Source organism: Pristis pectinata, chromosome 10, assembly GCF_009764475.1.
Source record: "Pristis pectinata isolate sPriPec2 chromosome 10, sPriPec2.1.pri, whole genome shotgun sequence".
In the NCBI taxonomy this organism is placed as follows: Eukaryota; Metazoa; Chordata; class Chondrichthyes; order Rhinopristiformes; family Pristidae; genus Pristis; species Pristis pectinata.
In genome coordinates this window covers 25677963-25693782 of record NC_067414.1, presented here as the reverse complement: position 1 = coordinate 25693782, position 15820 = coordinate 25677963, and the positions used below count along the sequence as shown (strand labels likewise).

General features: G+C 39.7%; 1 protein-coding gene across 2 annotated transcripts in view; it reads left to right on the top strand.

Moving 5' to 3' along the window:
* Nucleotides 1–15820, top strand: part of phip (pleckstrin homology domain interacting protein) — a 158443-nt gene that overhangs the window by 78764 nt on the left and 63859 nt on the right. The window contains exons 11-14 of one of the 2 annotated variants that reach the window (XM_052024448.1): nucleotides 6008–6108; nucleotides 8374–8414; nucleotides 9825–9923; nucleotides 14102–14255. In XM_052024448.1, coding sequence (XP_051880408.1) covers nucleotides 6008–6108; nucleotides 8374–8414; nucleotides 9825–9923; nucleotides 14102–14255 — 395 coding nt within the window. Of the gene's footprint in view, nucleotides 1–6007; nucleotides 6109–8373; nucleotides 8415–9821; nucleotides 9924–14101; nucleotides 14256–15820 lie in introns of both variants that reach the window. The other variant, XM_052024446.1, reaches the window with a different exon arrangement.

The window sequence follows — 15820 nt, the reverse complement described above, 5'->3', positions numbered from 1 at the left end:
AAAACTGTTAATCTGACATGCTTGGGAATTTGCTGGTGCCAGACTAGCAGACTGTCCAGCCTATTGGGTGTCATTTTGTTAATATCCCAACACACTTGTAATTAACTAGTTTTTAAAATGTTACACAGTAGCATTTCAGTTAATCTGGTAAGTTTAAAGGGAATGCAGAAAAGGGAGTAATACATATTAGATCACACGGAGTATTGTGTTCAGTTCTGGTCGCCTCATTATGGGAAGCTAGAGAGGGTGCAGAGGAGATTTACCAGGATGCTACTTGGATTGGAGAGCATGTCTTATGAGGATAGGTTGAGTGAGCTAGGGCATTTCTCTTTGGAGAGGAGGAGGATGGGAGGTGACTTGATAGACGTGTACAAGATGATAAGAGGCATAGATCAAGTGAACAGTCAGAGACTTTTTCCCAGGGCAAAAATGGCTGACACGAGGGGCCATAATTTTAAGGTGATTGGAGGAATAAGGGGGATGTCAGAGGTAAGTTTTTTTACATAGAGAGTGGTGGGTACGTGGAACGCACTGTCGGCAGAGGTTGTGGGGGCAGATACATTAGGGACATTTAAGAGACTCTTAGACAGCCACGTGAATGATAGAAAAATGGAGGGCTATGTGGGAGGGAAGGGTTAGGTAGATAATAGTGCAGAATAAAACGTTGGCACAACATTGTGGGCCAAAGGGCCTGTACTGTGCTGTAATGTTCTATGTTCTATGTTCTAAAATGCTGGAGGAACTCAGCGGGTTCAGGCAGCATCTATTGCAGGGAAATAAACAGTCAACGTCTTGGGTCGAGACCCTTCATCAGGACTGGAAAGGAAGAGGGTAGAAGTCAGAACAACAAGGTGGGGGAAGTGAGAGAAAAGGGAACGAGGTAGGTTTCAAGGGAGTGCAGCCAACATTAGAGCTGAATTTCAAGGAAATGCTGGAACAGGGGCCCCAGTGAGTGGACAGGGAATGTGGGAACAGGGGCTCCAGTGAGTGGATAGGGAATGTGGGAACCAGGGTCCCCGACGAGCAGATGGGGAATGTGGCAAACATTACCTGATGAACCAGATACTGAACCATCATGATTTCTGAATGATTGGATTACGGATTATTGGAGTTTTTCCTGTATTAGATATTTAAAAAAATTTCAGATTCATTTAATTATTTAGATTCCCCCAGCTGCCAGAGTGCGATTTGAACTCGTGTATCAGTGGTCCAGAAATCAGCCTGCTGGTCTTGTAACTTTCCCCCTATGCTACTGTACCCATTGTTTGGAGTAACACCACTTGGAGATGTAACAAGTTTTTATTTGAAATATGATACAAGAATACAGAAGAGTTCTAATGAGAAGCAAAAGACTGGAGGAATGTGGTGGGTCAGGCAAAATCTGTGGAGGCAGAGGGATAGTTGATGTTTTGAGTTGAGACTCTGCATCAGCACCTAGAGTGTAAAGGGGGAGGTAGCCAGTATAAAGAGGTGAGGGGGTGGTGAGGCAGGAGCTGGCAGGTGATAGGTGGAACCAAGTGAGGAGGGGGATGATGGGCAGATAGAGCCAGGGAGGGGAGAGTGAAGGTAGAGACAGGTTGGAAGGTGATGTAGGCACAACAAAGGGCAACAAATTTTGGAGTCTGGTAAGTAAGGAAGGTGATGTAGTACCGGATAAGGGAGGGATGATGGGCAGATGGAACCAGTGGGGGAGGGGGAAAACAGCTGGGTAACAGGTGGCTGAGGGTGGGAGGACAGTTTTGGAAAGAAGGGGTGAGGTGAGAGAACCTGGGTTGATCAGAAGGAGAGAGAAAGGAACACAGGAGGTGCAGGTTACCTGAAATTGGAGCAGTCAATGTTTGTACCATTGGGTCCTATACTATCGGGGTAGAATACGAGGCACTGTTCTTCTAGTTTGTGCTTTTTTCCTGTTTATACTAGCTATCTCTCTTCTGCTTGCTGTTAACATGATGCATCCACCAATACTGTCTGACCTTCCGAGTTCCTCCAGCAATTTGTTTTTTGCTCCAGATTCCAGCATCTGCAGTCTCTTGTGTCTCAGTTCGAATGAGAATCTCCCTGATGACGATGATTGATGTTTGATTGGATGCAAATGACCATTTATGCTCCTCGTGGATACGTAACCACTTGGCCCATTCCATTGCACTGCACATTATACTGAGAAAGAGGGCCTCTCTTGTTATCTCAGTGTTTCTGTTGTACCAGATTACTTCATTCCCACATGTATTGCAGCTATGCTGCTAGCCCATTTGTCCATTCTCAGTTCATACCTAACTCAGTTATACATAGCTTAACTGATGACTGTTGTCAGCCCACCTGGCTATTGTTTATGGTCCATTCACATGTTGCTTCTCAATCTTAGCTGTGTTCTTGGCCTTCAAGGCTTCAATGTGGATTTCTGTTCTTATGCTGACCACTTCCTTGAACCCTCTCAGGACTGAGCTGGCAGATCCTCTCTCTCAACCTGGTCTGATGGGTCTCTTTACATTTAACAAAGTGTCCCATCATACCCATGGCTATGTTATTTTTGCAATTCCTTACTGTGTCATATTTTGAGACTGGAATTTCTAGCATTAACATTTAAATACAACTTAGAGCGACATTGAGAATAGATCAGAGGCTAGTGATTTATGGTTAATATGTGGCTAATGCCTCCCCCACTAATACATAGAACAGTACAGCACAATACGGGCCCTTTGGCTCACAATGTTGTGCTGGACTATATGAACACCTCCTCCATGATGAATCTAACCCTTCCCTCCTGCACAGCCCATAACTTTCCATTTTTCTTATTTCTAAGATCCTTTTAAACATCCCTGTTGTTTCAGCCTCTACAACCACTCCTGGCAGTGCGTTCCAGGCACCCACCACTCTCTGTGTAAAGAACCTACCTCTGACATCTCACCTGAACACTCCTCTTCTGACCTTAAACAGATTTCCTCTGGTATTGACCATTGCCACCCTGGGGAAAAGATGCTGACTGTCCACTCTATCTATGCCCCTCATAATCATATACACCCCTATCAAGTCACCTCTCATCCTACATCGCTCCAAAGAGAAAAGCCCTAGCTCGCTCAACCTTTCCTCATTAGACATGTTCTCTAATCCAAGCAGCATCTGGTAAATCTCCTCTGCACCCTCTCTAAAGCTTCCACATCCTTCCTGTAATGAGGTGACCAGAACTGAACACAATACTCCAAGTGTGGTCTAACCAGAATTTACCTTGTGGATCTTGAACTCAATCCCCCAACTAATTAAGGCCAGCAAACCATGCGCCTTCTTAACCATGCTATCAATTTACATGGCAACTTTGAGGGATCTATGGACATGGACCCCAAGATCCCTCTGTTCCTGCACACTCCTCAGAATCCTGCCATTAACCTTGTATTGTGCCTTCATGTTTGTTCTTCCAAAGTGTATCACTTCACACTTATCAGATTGAACTCCATCTGTCACTTCTCTGCCCAACTCTGCATCCTGTCTATATCCTATGACAACCTTCTACACTATCCACAACCCTTCCGACTTTCGTGTCATCTGCAAATCTTTATTGATAGCCTACCTCTCTCTACGTTTCACACTCATCAAGAGTGCTTCTAGGGTTTTTACAAATTCTTGGTTAGCCTGTTCCATGTCTTGACTTTGAAGAAGAATGTCAGCATTAAAATATTTTTCTGTAAGTTCCTTTTCCATGCATGTTACAATTTTATATAATGCTTAAATCACACCTGAGTGCTTTCCTTTAGAACCTGTTGTTCTGTCCTGTCCAGTATGAAAAAACATACTCAGCAATTCCTACTCAGTTCACCATAACACTAAGTAAATATTAATTTTCCAGCATTAAGCATTTTCTTGCTCATTCTCAGTAACTCCCCTTTGTTTTAAGTTTAATATTTTTTCCTACGGGAACTTCAGTTACATCAAAGGATCAAGTACTTCTAACTCAAATGATTCTGATAGAGTTATGAGATCTTTCAAAATCTTCTCTGGTTAGTGATTCATTGACTCATCGTCATTTGTCAAACTGGTAGAAATTACTTCATTTGATGACTGACAATCCTGTTCAAGCAGATGTAGAATGAAGGAAAAAACATTATCCAGATAATAAAGATGTTTCTGTCATCCTTCTGTACACCAGGAAGGGAAATCAGTCTATCTGGAACAAACATCAGGGTACTTCCTTAGTCAGCAATGAAGCTTTGTGACATTGATATCTGAGAACTGATTCCTCAAGATCATTTGACATGGTGCAAACTAATTAATAGCAGTCCAATTGAAACATGCCACATCAGAGATTCTGAAGCCAGGAAGAATATCCACCTAACCAATAGATCCGAGCATCTGCTCTGTCAGATCTCACCTGTGCCCAGGAAGAAAGAAAGCAACCAATCAAAATTAGACTGCTTACCCATAAATGAGTTTATCAGAAATTTAAATTATAATAAAATTGGTAGTCATTGTAGCCTGCCAAGAGGGACACAGTTGTGCATCTATTGGAGCTGTTGCCTCACCGCTCCACCAATCTGGGTTCAATCCTGACCTCTGCTTTATGTGTGGAGTTTGCTCATTTTCCCTGTAACTGTGTCAGTTTCCTCCGGGTGCTCCTGCATCCCAAAGATGTGTGTGTTGGGAGATTATTTGGTCATTTTAAGTTGCTCCTGGTGTGTAGGGAATCTTGGGGAAATTGATGGGAATGTAGGGAGAATAAAGTGGGATTTGTGTAAGTGGGTGCTTGATGGTCAAAGGGTCTGTTTCCCTGCTGTCTGACTCTCTCTATGAATCTAAGATGAATGTAAATATCTAATAAATTGCAGTGTAAAGGTGACAGACTGAAAATGCAAATGTATTCAGAGACTGCAGCTCCATACATTTGTACATTTACATTTAATGTCATCTTATAAACAAATGAGACTGCAGATGCTGGAATCTGTAGCAACAAACAATCTGCTGGAGGAACTCAGCGGGCCAAGCAGTGGGGGTGGGGGGTGGGGAGGAATTGTTGACAATTTGGGTCAGAGTTCATGATGCAGGGATTTGACCTGAAACTTTGACGATTCCTTTGCACCCACAGATGCTGCTCAACCCACTGAGTTCCTCCAGCAGATTATTTGTTGCTTTAGGAAACAGGCTTTATCTTGAAACTTTTTTTCTGTTTGTACAGTTTGCCATTATTGATTTTCTACATTTCTGAGAGTATGATGCAGAAATCAATTCCATTTTTATCCCCAAGCACAAAGTGTTTTCATTTTGAAGGCCAACAACTTTTTAAATTGCATATGAGGTCAGACTGCACAAGAGGAAAGAATGTAGAGCAAACTGTTGGATGATTTTTTGAAGTGACACTGTAAAATAGCTGCATTATTTCATCAAACCTTTTACCATTAATTTCAAACCCTGAGAATTTTTTACTGCTGTAGTGGCAGAGTTGGGAAGAGGATGGTTACTTAAATAAACTGGTTGGATGAGAAAGAACAGGATTTGATAAGAAGGCTGATGATTTCCCTTTAATACCAGTAGAGATGAAGTAGAATGAGACCTTTAATGTAACACAACCTGTCATAGCGTTGGTCATATTAATTGCAGCATGCTTTCCCTGCTATCTTCAATCCAGGTCTCTCTCTTGGTTCTTCACAACTTTGTTGTTTACTACTCCAAAGATGATGGCTTAATTGGCTACTGTAAATCCTGGACTCATTATTTGTACACAACCTTGGCCAAGATATTTAGAAGTGGAAGTTATTTAGGCTACCGTCATCTCTTCTAGGTTTAATGATTCCCACATAAACCATGATCAACATCCAAGATTAAATTAGGAAAGAAAAGGGAATGAAAAGTGTGATCAGGATTATTTTTATGAGCTGCTTGCCTTTTACCTGATTAAATTGCAGGTAAAAGGCAAAGCAAACTGGTTGTTTCTGTTACTGTTTATATTGTGTGAAAGATGATAATCAAAAGAATTTACTTTTGGATACAGTAAATGCTGACATTTGTCTCTCTTCCTTTACAGGCGGAATGTTTTTGGCAACAGGGAGCACGGATCACATTATTCGAGTTTACTATTTTGGTTCAGGGCAACCTGAGAAAATTTCAGAGTTGGAATTTCATACTGTAAGTCTTTTTTTCAAAAACTAAAATATAGTTTATTTTCCATGAAGCAACAAGGTAATGTGGAATAACAAAACAAAAAAATGTGTAACTATAAAAGATTATAAATGTTAAAATTATAATGTGTTAAACGCAAGGAATCACTAAGGTGAGCCATTTGGTGCCTCGTGCTTTTATTTTCACTGAGCTGTGTAATTCTTGGATGAATTCCAGCCTTTTCCCTATAATGGTCAATGTTATCCTTCTTTAAGTACATGCCTAAGATAAGAGAGATGCCTAATTATCTTTTGAAACTTCCAATGGGATCTGTTTTTGCCACCCTTTCAGTTAGTACAATCTAAATCTTTTACATTCCTCTATGTGAAAATGTATATCCTAATTATCCTTCTAAATCTTTTGCCAATTTATCTTTGGCATCTGGTTGATGCCCTCTTGCCAAAAAGAACAGTTGCTCTCTGCTTGCTCAATCAAAATCTATCATCATCTTTAATGCCTATATTCAAGTTTCTGCATGACCTTATCTATTCTGGGGAGAATAATCTTAGTTTCTCGATATTTCTGAAGTTTCTCATTCCTTGTATTGTCCTGGTAAGCCATCTCTTGAGTAAACACTCAACAAGACTTCCTCATTCTTCTTCAAGTGTGGTACTCAGAATTAAAAACAATATTTCAGCAGAGATCTCAGAAGTAATTTGTCAAGGTTTGGGTTGACCACCATGTTTTTGGTTTAATTAACCCTCCCTGTTTGCAAAGGCAAGAATTCCTGTGCCCTGCCTTTCAACATTCAAAAGATTTGTGAATTTGTGCAATCTTCAAATGAAGTACTGTATTTTTCTGAAAGCAAGTTGTCCCCCATTGCTCCACATGAAATTGTAGTTGCTATATGTTTGCCCACTTCAATCCTGCTTATTATTTACTACATTTCCAAGTTGCATTTGATAACTAATTTTGAAATTGTTCTGCCTATATCCTTATAACAAGAAAGCCAATGACTACTACTAATCCCTAATGCAAGCAGTAATCTATAATATATTAAAATTGCAGTGAAGGCTGATGCATTCAATAGCAAGTTACATTGGAAGCTCTTTGATCTGGTTCTGTTAATGAGGAAAGCCACTGGGGAAATTTTCTCTAGCATGTTTCATTGGTTATTGTTGGCATGGTTGTCAGATGGATCTTGAAAGAATTGTGACTTAACATTTGTTGAATGCTAGCTCTACAAAGTCACTGGGGAGAAGGAGTTTGCACGTATGATAGACTCTTCAGCAGAAGTTAAGTTTCATGAATTCAAATTTGACTTTGGATAATGTGATAAATTAAATGCTTAAAACTAATATGTAATCTTGGTGAACCACATGATTTAGATTAAATTCACTTGACTGTCGATAGTTTAACTGAGTTTTATGGAGCTTCATGTGGTGAAGTGAAGCATAAGTGACTTGCCTCTTCTTCCTTTGGCCCTTTCCTCTTTTTCCAGCTTTCTTCCCTTCTTTCCTCACTCTACACTCTCTTCCTTTTCTCCTCTTCCACAATCACCATGTTCCCCATTCTCCCTATGCCTCTTTCTTCTTCCCCCATTCTTAACATTTATGCCGATTTTACCATCGGTTCTTATGACAGAGTCAGGTATGATCTGCCACTGGGTCTAATGGCCCAGTCTTGTCCACTTGCATAGAAAACAACCAAAAGTTAAATATTTACCAAGGCTGGATTTGTATAAGCAGTTTGAGTGGAAGTGAGTTGATGTAATATTGACAAATAGGGTTATAGCTTGTATATTTTGTTGTAGGAATGATTAAAAACAAAGAAAAACATTCATTCATTAAGAATGAAAATTCTAGGGAGGGCTGTGAAGAAAATATTCAGAATCTTAGTATATCCCTGGAGATGATCTGTAGAGAGTTGTATTGCTAAACCTACATTGTGGTAATGGAATCTCTGTGGCTTCATTCAAAGCTGTGAGAATGTGGGGGACTTGAAGTTTCTTCTAGTCAAGAGATGAATCAGTCTACTTGGGTCTCAGTAAAGTTATTTGCAGGTTACTCAACACGATAAAATTCTAATGAGGAGGGCATGGCAGGCACAGAGGGAATGCTGAGAGGTAACTGATGCTCTTATTGCATTGGAATACTTGTGCATTATGTTTACTTGTTTGTAAAATTGAAAATATGACTTGTGTACTGATTTAAAAAAATATAGATGCTTAATTTAGAAAGGAAAAAATGAATAAAGTCAGCTAATTTTAGCTCCTCTTTATATTTTTATTAGGACAAAGTTGACAGTATTCAGTTTTCCAACACAAGTGACAGGTAAGGATAAACATGCTAGTTTCAGTTTTTCTGTTTGTTAGACCCTTGAATTGTCTGTTAACAAATTATTTATTACCTGGTCAAGTGAACTTCAATCATCTTGTACTTCAAACTTCTAAAAATGTAAATTGATAGCTCAGTGAAATGGTATTAATACCTCATTGAAATTGGTCCATCAGCTATTGGATCTGTTTTAGAAAAAGGAAATGCTCAGCAGGTCAGGCCACATCTGTGGAAAGAGAAACAGAGTTGATGTTTCAGGTCAAAAATTCCTTGACAGAATTGGGAAAAGGGGAAGAAACAAGTTTTAAGTTGTAGAGATATCTCTTTCGGGTGAGGCTAGGGTTGCTGTGTTGAACACAAACAATCAACGTGTAAATGCTGTGAAATTTGGAACTGCAGAGAAAGTACCAAGCAGAACAGGTCATGCCAATGGAGAGAGAAAAACTGAGTCAGTATTACAGATGGGTGACTGATAGCAGAATTGGTCAGTTCTTACACAAGCAGAGAAGGTGTGTTACCTGAAATAGTTGAATTCTGTACTGAGTTCCAAATGTTGCAATGTGCAGAGAGGTGAGGTGATGTTCCTCAAGCTTGCATTGGTGCTTGTCATTATAGATAAGGGTAGATTTTGCAAGAAATGTACTGTGAGAAGGGGAGTGATCAGTGGAGATAGAAGAATGGACAAAGGAATCATAAAGGGAATGATCTCTTTGACCTGAAATGTTAACCCTGTTTCTTTTTTCACAAATGCTGCCTGACCTGCTAAGTTTTTCTTCATGTTTTCTGTTTTTATTTCAGATTTACAGAATCTGCAGGGTTTTTTTGGTTTTTGTCATGCTATTTTTCTCAACAGAGAAATTTCACAACACAAAAGAGAGCCTTGAAACATCAAGAACGTGCAAGCCCTTTGCTAGAGGAAACCAACTCTAATCCCATTGTTTGACTGCCTTCCATAGCATAATACTTCTTGAGAAATCACTTTGTTGTCTTTAATATTCCCACTTTTTAAGCACCTATCGATTCTTTGGTGGAAATGATCATGGCCTTTTTCAATACTCTGAAGTAGAGAATTCCATAAACTGTGTAAAGAATATTTTCAAACTTTTTGCGGCTAATGGAGAGTTGTCCTCTTACCAAATCATTGAATGGTCAAAGTAACATAAATATTTATGGTTTCTTAATGTACTTCCTTGACCCCTTTGAGTAAAGTTATATCGCTTCTCTCTAACACTGGTATTAAACTAACCAGTTCCCTGAAATAGTTCAATATTCCCTTTTTGAGTATGAAATGTAAATTTGCTATCAGCCAGTTGTATGGCATTATTTTCTTTGTGTAATGTTGTTCTTTGCTTTCCAAACTGTGTATAATATTTATAATATTACAAGTGAAGTTTTGATTCTCAGTAGGTTTGTTAGTGGAAGTCGCGATGGGACAGCAAGGATCTGGCAGTTTCGTCGGCAAGAGTGGAGGAGCATTTTATTGGACATGGCTGTGAAGCCTGCTGGGTGAGTGACGAGGACTGTCTTCAACTATTTTTGTCATTGTTGGCGCTATGTATAGATAATTAATTCCATCATATGCTAGAGATTGATTGAGAAATATTTGTTCACAAACTATGCTTATAAAGTGTTAGAGAAAGAAATAACAAGAAAGTTGTCTGTCTTATTCATTTTGTTTTGGGATCTGGTCTTGTCTGACAAGGTCAACATTTATTGTTTAGCCTTAATTCTCTTTGAGAAGGTGGTGATGAGCCACTGCCTTTAATAACTCCAGTCCTTCTGGTGATAGTACTTCCACAATGCTGTTGGAAGGGAGTTCCATGATTTAAACATAGTGGCAAAGGGTTGGTGATATACTTCCAATTCGGGATGGCGTGCAACTTGAGTGGTGATAATATTGTGATCCTGATGTCGTTTTCCTTCTTAGTGGTGGAAATCATGGGTTTGGGAGGTGCTGTTGGAGTAGCCCTGATGAATAACGTCAGTGTATTTTGCACTTGTAGTGAAGGGAATGAATGTTTAAGGTAGTGGATTTGGAAACTGTTTATTATTGTCACATGTACTGAGGTACAGTGAAAAGCTTGTCTTGCATATCATTCATACTGATCAATTCATTACACGATGCATTGAGGTAGTACAAGGTAAAACAATACAGAATGCAGAATAAAGTGTAACAGCTTCTGAGAATGTGCAGTGCAGGTAGACAATAAGGTGCAAGGTCCTAATGAGGTAGATTGTGAGGTCAAGAGTCCATCTTATCGTATCAGGGAACCATTCAATAGTCTTATAACAGCGGGGTAGAAGCTGTCCTTGAGTTTGGTGGTATGCGCTTTCATGCTTTTACATCTTCTGCCAGAGGGGAGAAGAGAGAATGTCTGGGGTGGGTGGGGTCTTTGGTTATGCTGGATGCTTTACTGAGGCAGCGAGAAGTATAGACAGAGTCCATTGGAGGGAAGGCTGGTTTCTGTGATTTGCTGAACTGTGTTCACAACTCTCTGCAGTTTCTTGCGGTCACGGGCAGAGCAGTTGCCGTACCAAGCTGTGATGCATCCAGATAGGATGCTTTCTATGGTGCATCGATAAAAATTGGCAAGGGCCTATGGGGACATGCCAGATTTCTTTAGCCTCCTGAGGAAGTAGAGGCACTGGTGAGCTTCCTAGGCCATGGCGTCTTCGTGGTTGGACCAGGACAGGCTATTGGTGATAGGAACTTGAAGGTCTCAACTGTCTCGACCTTAGCACCGTTGATGTAGACAGAAGCACGTGCACCGTCCCCCCCTTCCTGAAGTCAACAATTAGCTCTTTTGCTTTGCTGACATTGAGGGAAAGGTTGTTGTCATGACACCATGCTACTAAGCCCTCCATCTCCTGCCTGTACTCTGACTCATTGTTATTTGAGATACGGCCCACTGTGGTGGTATCTGCAAACTTGTAGATGGAGATAGAGAAGAATCTGACCACACAGTCATGAGTGCATAGGGAGTAGAGTAGGGGGGCTGAGGACACAGCCTTGTGGAGCAGCAGTTGAGAATAATCATGGCGGAGGTGTTGCTGCCTATCCTTACTGATTGTGGTCTGTTGGTCAGGAAGTCAAGGATCCAGAAAACACAAAAGGGACTGGGTACCAGAAAGGGGGGTGGCCTTATAAGCAGAGCATCCAGTAAACCCAACTGAAAACTGATGGAGCCCCAAGCCAAAACAGTTGCTTTTGACCATTACTGGCAAATACCCCACAAGGGTTTGTGTTTTAATGTGCAGCTATAATGATGCCTCATGTTTGCTTCAGGTGTTAAGTGAAAATATTGTGTCGTGACATGTCAGAAAGTTTATTATAGGAAAAGATGGAACTTAAAATAACAACTGTAAAAAAAAAACTGCAAGTTGCAAACAAATTGAACTAATTTCAAAACCACCTGCCTGAGAATGTCCTTGAAATATTTTCTCTGATCTCCTGGAAGTCCCTTGCCATGATGGAGGAGAGTACTTGTTTCTGGACTGTGGTGTTGGGCATGCTGGCAATGATGCCTACCTGCCAGATCTGGTTGAGTGGGTCTAAGAGCTGTGCAGCCCTTTTGAACCTGCTCTCCTGTTAAACTTGGTCATCTGATCTGTACTGCATCTCGACTTTCCTACCTTTGCATTGATATCCTTCCCTGACAAATGTCACTCTATTTGCCCATCAGCTTACGCTTTCTAAAAACAATTCTCTGAAAGCTATTTGAAACACTATCTCCATTACACCTGTGGTAACTGACTCAATTTGGCTTCCAATCTTGCCGTGCCTCTGTTTTCAAATTGTTCATCTTTAAATTGCTGCTTTTGCAACTTCTTGGTTCTTCCCCCATTCTGGCCTCTTGTACGTCCTTGGTTTTAATCAGTTCATTTGTAGTAGCTGTGCCTTCACCTCCTGTGAACTTCATTTGAAGTTCAGTGGTTGCCCCATAAAACTGCCACCCTTTAACTACCTTGTCTGCCCAGCTCCCATCCCCAATGCTACCCCATAAATCTTACTGCTTTTGGCCTGGTATCTCCTCCTGTAACTCAGTCAAATTTTGATTGATAATGATCTTGTGAAGACACTTGCCAAATTTTAACAGACTAAAGGTTGTATATAAATGAAAATTGTTGATAAGATAAGGTATCTTTATTAGTCACATGTACATCGAAACACACAGTGAAATGCGTCTTTTGCGTAGAGTGTTCTGGGGGCAGCCCGCAAGTGTCACCACTCTTCTGGCACCAACATAGCATGCCCACAGCTCCTAACTCATACATCTTTGGAATATGGGAGGAAACTGTAGCACCTGGAGGAAAGCCACGCAGACACGTGGAGAACGTACAAACTCCTTACAGACAGCGGTGGGAATTGAACCCGGGTAGCTGGAGTTGTAATAACATTACACTAACCACTACACTACAGTGTTGTTGATGTGAATCAAAGACTGTAGTCATGCTGAAACTGTTCCATTTCCATTTTCTAATGACCCAGACACAATTAACTCCGGAACTGAGCCACAACTTCATCATAGGGTTCTTATGCAAATAAGTTATTCCTTGTGCAAATATATTTAAGACATAGAGGGTGAAGAGAAACTCTTGTAATGTTGGGCAAAATTTCTTATTTGCCATTGTGTTTGCTTCTGGGTCTCAGCAATTGCTGCTAAATGGATACTGTAGTGATGGGTTATAAGGTAACTGCAGCTCCATAGGCTCTAGAGGTCTTTATGTGAGAGAGAGAGAGGGGAGAGAAGAAAGTGCTTTTGACATTATTGTATTAATAAATATGGCCCATTTATGTGGCACCGTGATGCCAAGGCAACATCCTAAATTTATATGCCTCTTAGAATAATGGAGATGCACCATTAGTGCACTTAATTACGGAATGTGTGTGTATATAAATAATTTGTGAAAACACAAGTGAACAGTTTATTCAATAATGTATTGTAGATGAATGTTAGTTATTTTTCACACATTCTGAAGGTTCTGTGCTTTGACCCATTTTATAATTTCTGTTGGCAGTTTGCTACACGTTCACCATACAATTCAGAAATGTGATTGCTAGTTTTTTAGTCACTTGTAACTGAGAATAAATATGATAGATTTAATGACTGATTTATTAATATTTATTGTCAAGTGTTGGAATCCAACTTGGAACTTAAGTGTAAGGAAGATGAACAAATATTTTCTCATCTCCTAAATCATAAATCCTATGGATTGATACTACTTTAATCTGAAATTTACTAATGAGAGTGGGGGAGACATTGAAAGTCAGTATTAATCCATTTAAGGAATGTGATATATTTAACAATCTATAACTATGCCTGTTTGCTGCATTAGGAAACATTCTTGCCTCTGGTCAATAAGTTGTGGACTTGAGTTCCTTGTTAGGGTTGAGCTTATAATTGAAACTAACGTTCTGATTCTCTATCAAGGAAAGGCTGAAATGCTGGTGTATCCTTCTTTGTTCCTGTTGTGTTTCATTGCTTCACCATCATCTACACAGTCTGAGGAAATTCTCTTTGCATTCTCCTATATCCATACCAACATTATTGTTTGTAATATCTTGTTCACGTACTATGTGAATCACTTTTGAGCTATTTCTTGGACATAGAGGTGCAGAATAAATGAGATTTATTTTGAAGTTTTTATGTTTTTGTAATATAAATGATTTTGTTCTTTTATAGGTATAATCCACAGGGTTTGGAAGACAAAGTGAACAAACTAAAAGTAACCATGGTGGCGTGGGATCGGCATGACAGCACTGTTATTACAGCTGTCAATAACCTAACATTAAAGGTTTGGAACTCTTGCACTGGTCAGCTCATACATGTTTTAATGGTAAGAAACTGCATTATTCATTTCAAATTAGATAATCGAGAACATTATTAGAAAATGTCAGTACACGTTGGAGGATGAAGAATACCCTTGTCTTATCCATGACATAAAGCTCTTTGTTGTGCAGGGGAAACTTTTTCAAAGCTTATGATCTTCAGTCATTTCTCATTCATAACCACTTTAGATGTTCCTACAAGCCTATTTTCATTTTCTGTGAAAGAATTTCAATTATTATTGTTCTCTGTGGTCCTATCACACTATTTCCTTTCATATTATTCTTTTTGGTTTCCTCTTGACCTTTGTTTTCTTTGTTATTCTCTTAGCTTGCTAATCTTTTCATTTTTCAATTCTCATAGTTGTCTGCAATTTTTATTCTTCTAGCTTACCCACATTTGATATTAACATTGGCAGATTCAAAGCACTTGGGTAGTCTTGACTTCAAAGATGGGTTTGGGTGGCTGGGCATCTTCATCACATATATGGAAGGTGACTGCACATCTATCAGACATGTCTCTTGAAGGACAGTATGCAAATAAGGAAAAGGAGGGCAACAATGGAACATGTCGTTCACCTTTGGTAAAAGGTCTTCAACCTGGAACATTAACATTCTATTGAGGTTTCTGTAGATACTTAAAAAGGAGTTAACAAGGTGAGCATTAGTCCTACAGAAATTGAGTCAGGGGAATTAATAATGGAAAGCAAGGAGATGGCAGGTGAATTAATCAGGTAATTTGCGTTGGCTTTCAAGTTAGCGGATGCGAATAACATCCCAGAGATAGCTGTAGATTGAATTGGAAAAGAGAGAGGAAGTCGGGTAAACTACAGTCTCCAAGAATATGGTACTAAGCAATTTGTTGGATTTGCAGGCTGACTTGTTTCTGGATCCTGATGGACTTTACCTTGAGGTCTCAAAGGGAGTGGCTACTAAGATAGTTCATGCATTGGTTTCAGTTTTCCCAAAATTCCCTAGATTTGGGGAAGGTTCCATTAGGTTAGCAAATATTGTTCATTTTTCAAAAAGAGATTGAGACAGAAAACAGAATACGACAGCATAACCAGCTTAACAAGTGGTAACTGGTAAAATGTTAGAAGCTATCATTAAAGATGATTTGGAGAGGCACTAAGAAAAGTTCAAGGTAATCAGACAAGGTTGACATGGATTTCTGAAAGGGAAGTTGCGTTTGACCTATTAATTGGAGTTCTTTGAAGAAGTAATATGCTAAGGAAAAGGAGAACCAATGGATGCACTGTATTTGGAGTTCCAAAGGGGGTTTGATAATCATACATGGAAAATAAAAGCTCATGGTGTTGGAGATAATGTAGTGACATGGACAGAAGATGGGCATATCAGGAATAAGAGAGTAGGCATAAATGAGTCCTTTCTGATTGGCAAGATGAAACAAGTGATGTGCCATAGAATTTGGAACTGGGGTCTCAACTTGTTATAACTTATGTAAGTGACTTGGATGAAAGGACTGAAAGTATGGTTGCTGAGTTTTGTAATATATGAAAATTATTCATTTTGCAAGAAAAATAAAAAAGATGCATAATATATCACTGTTGAGAGA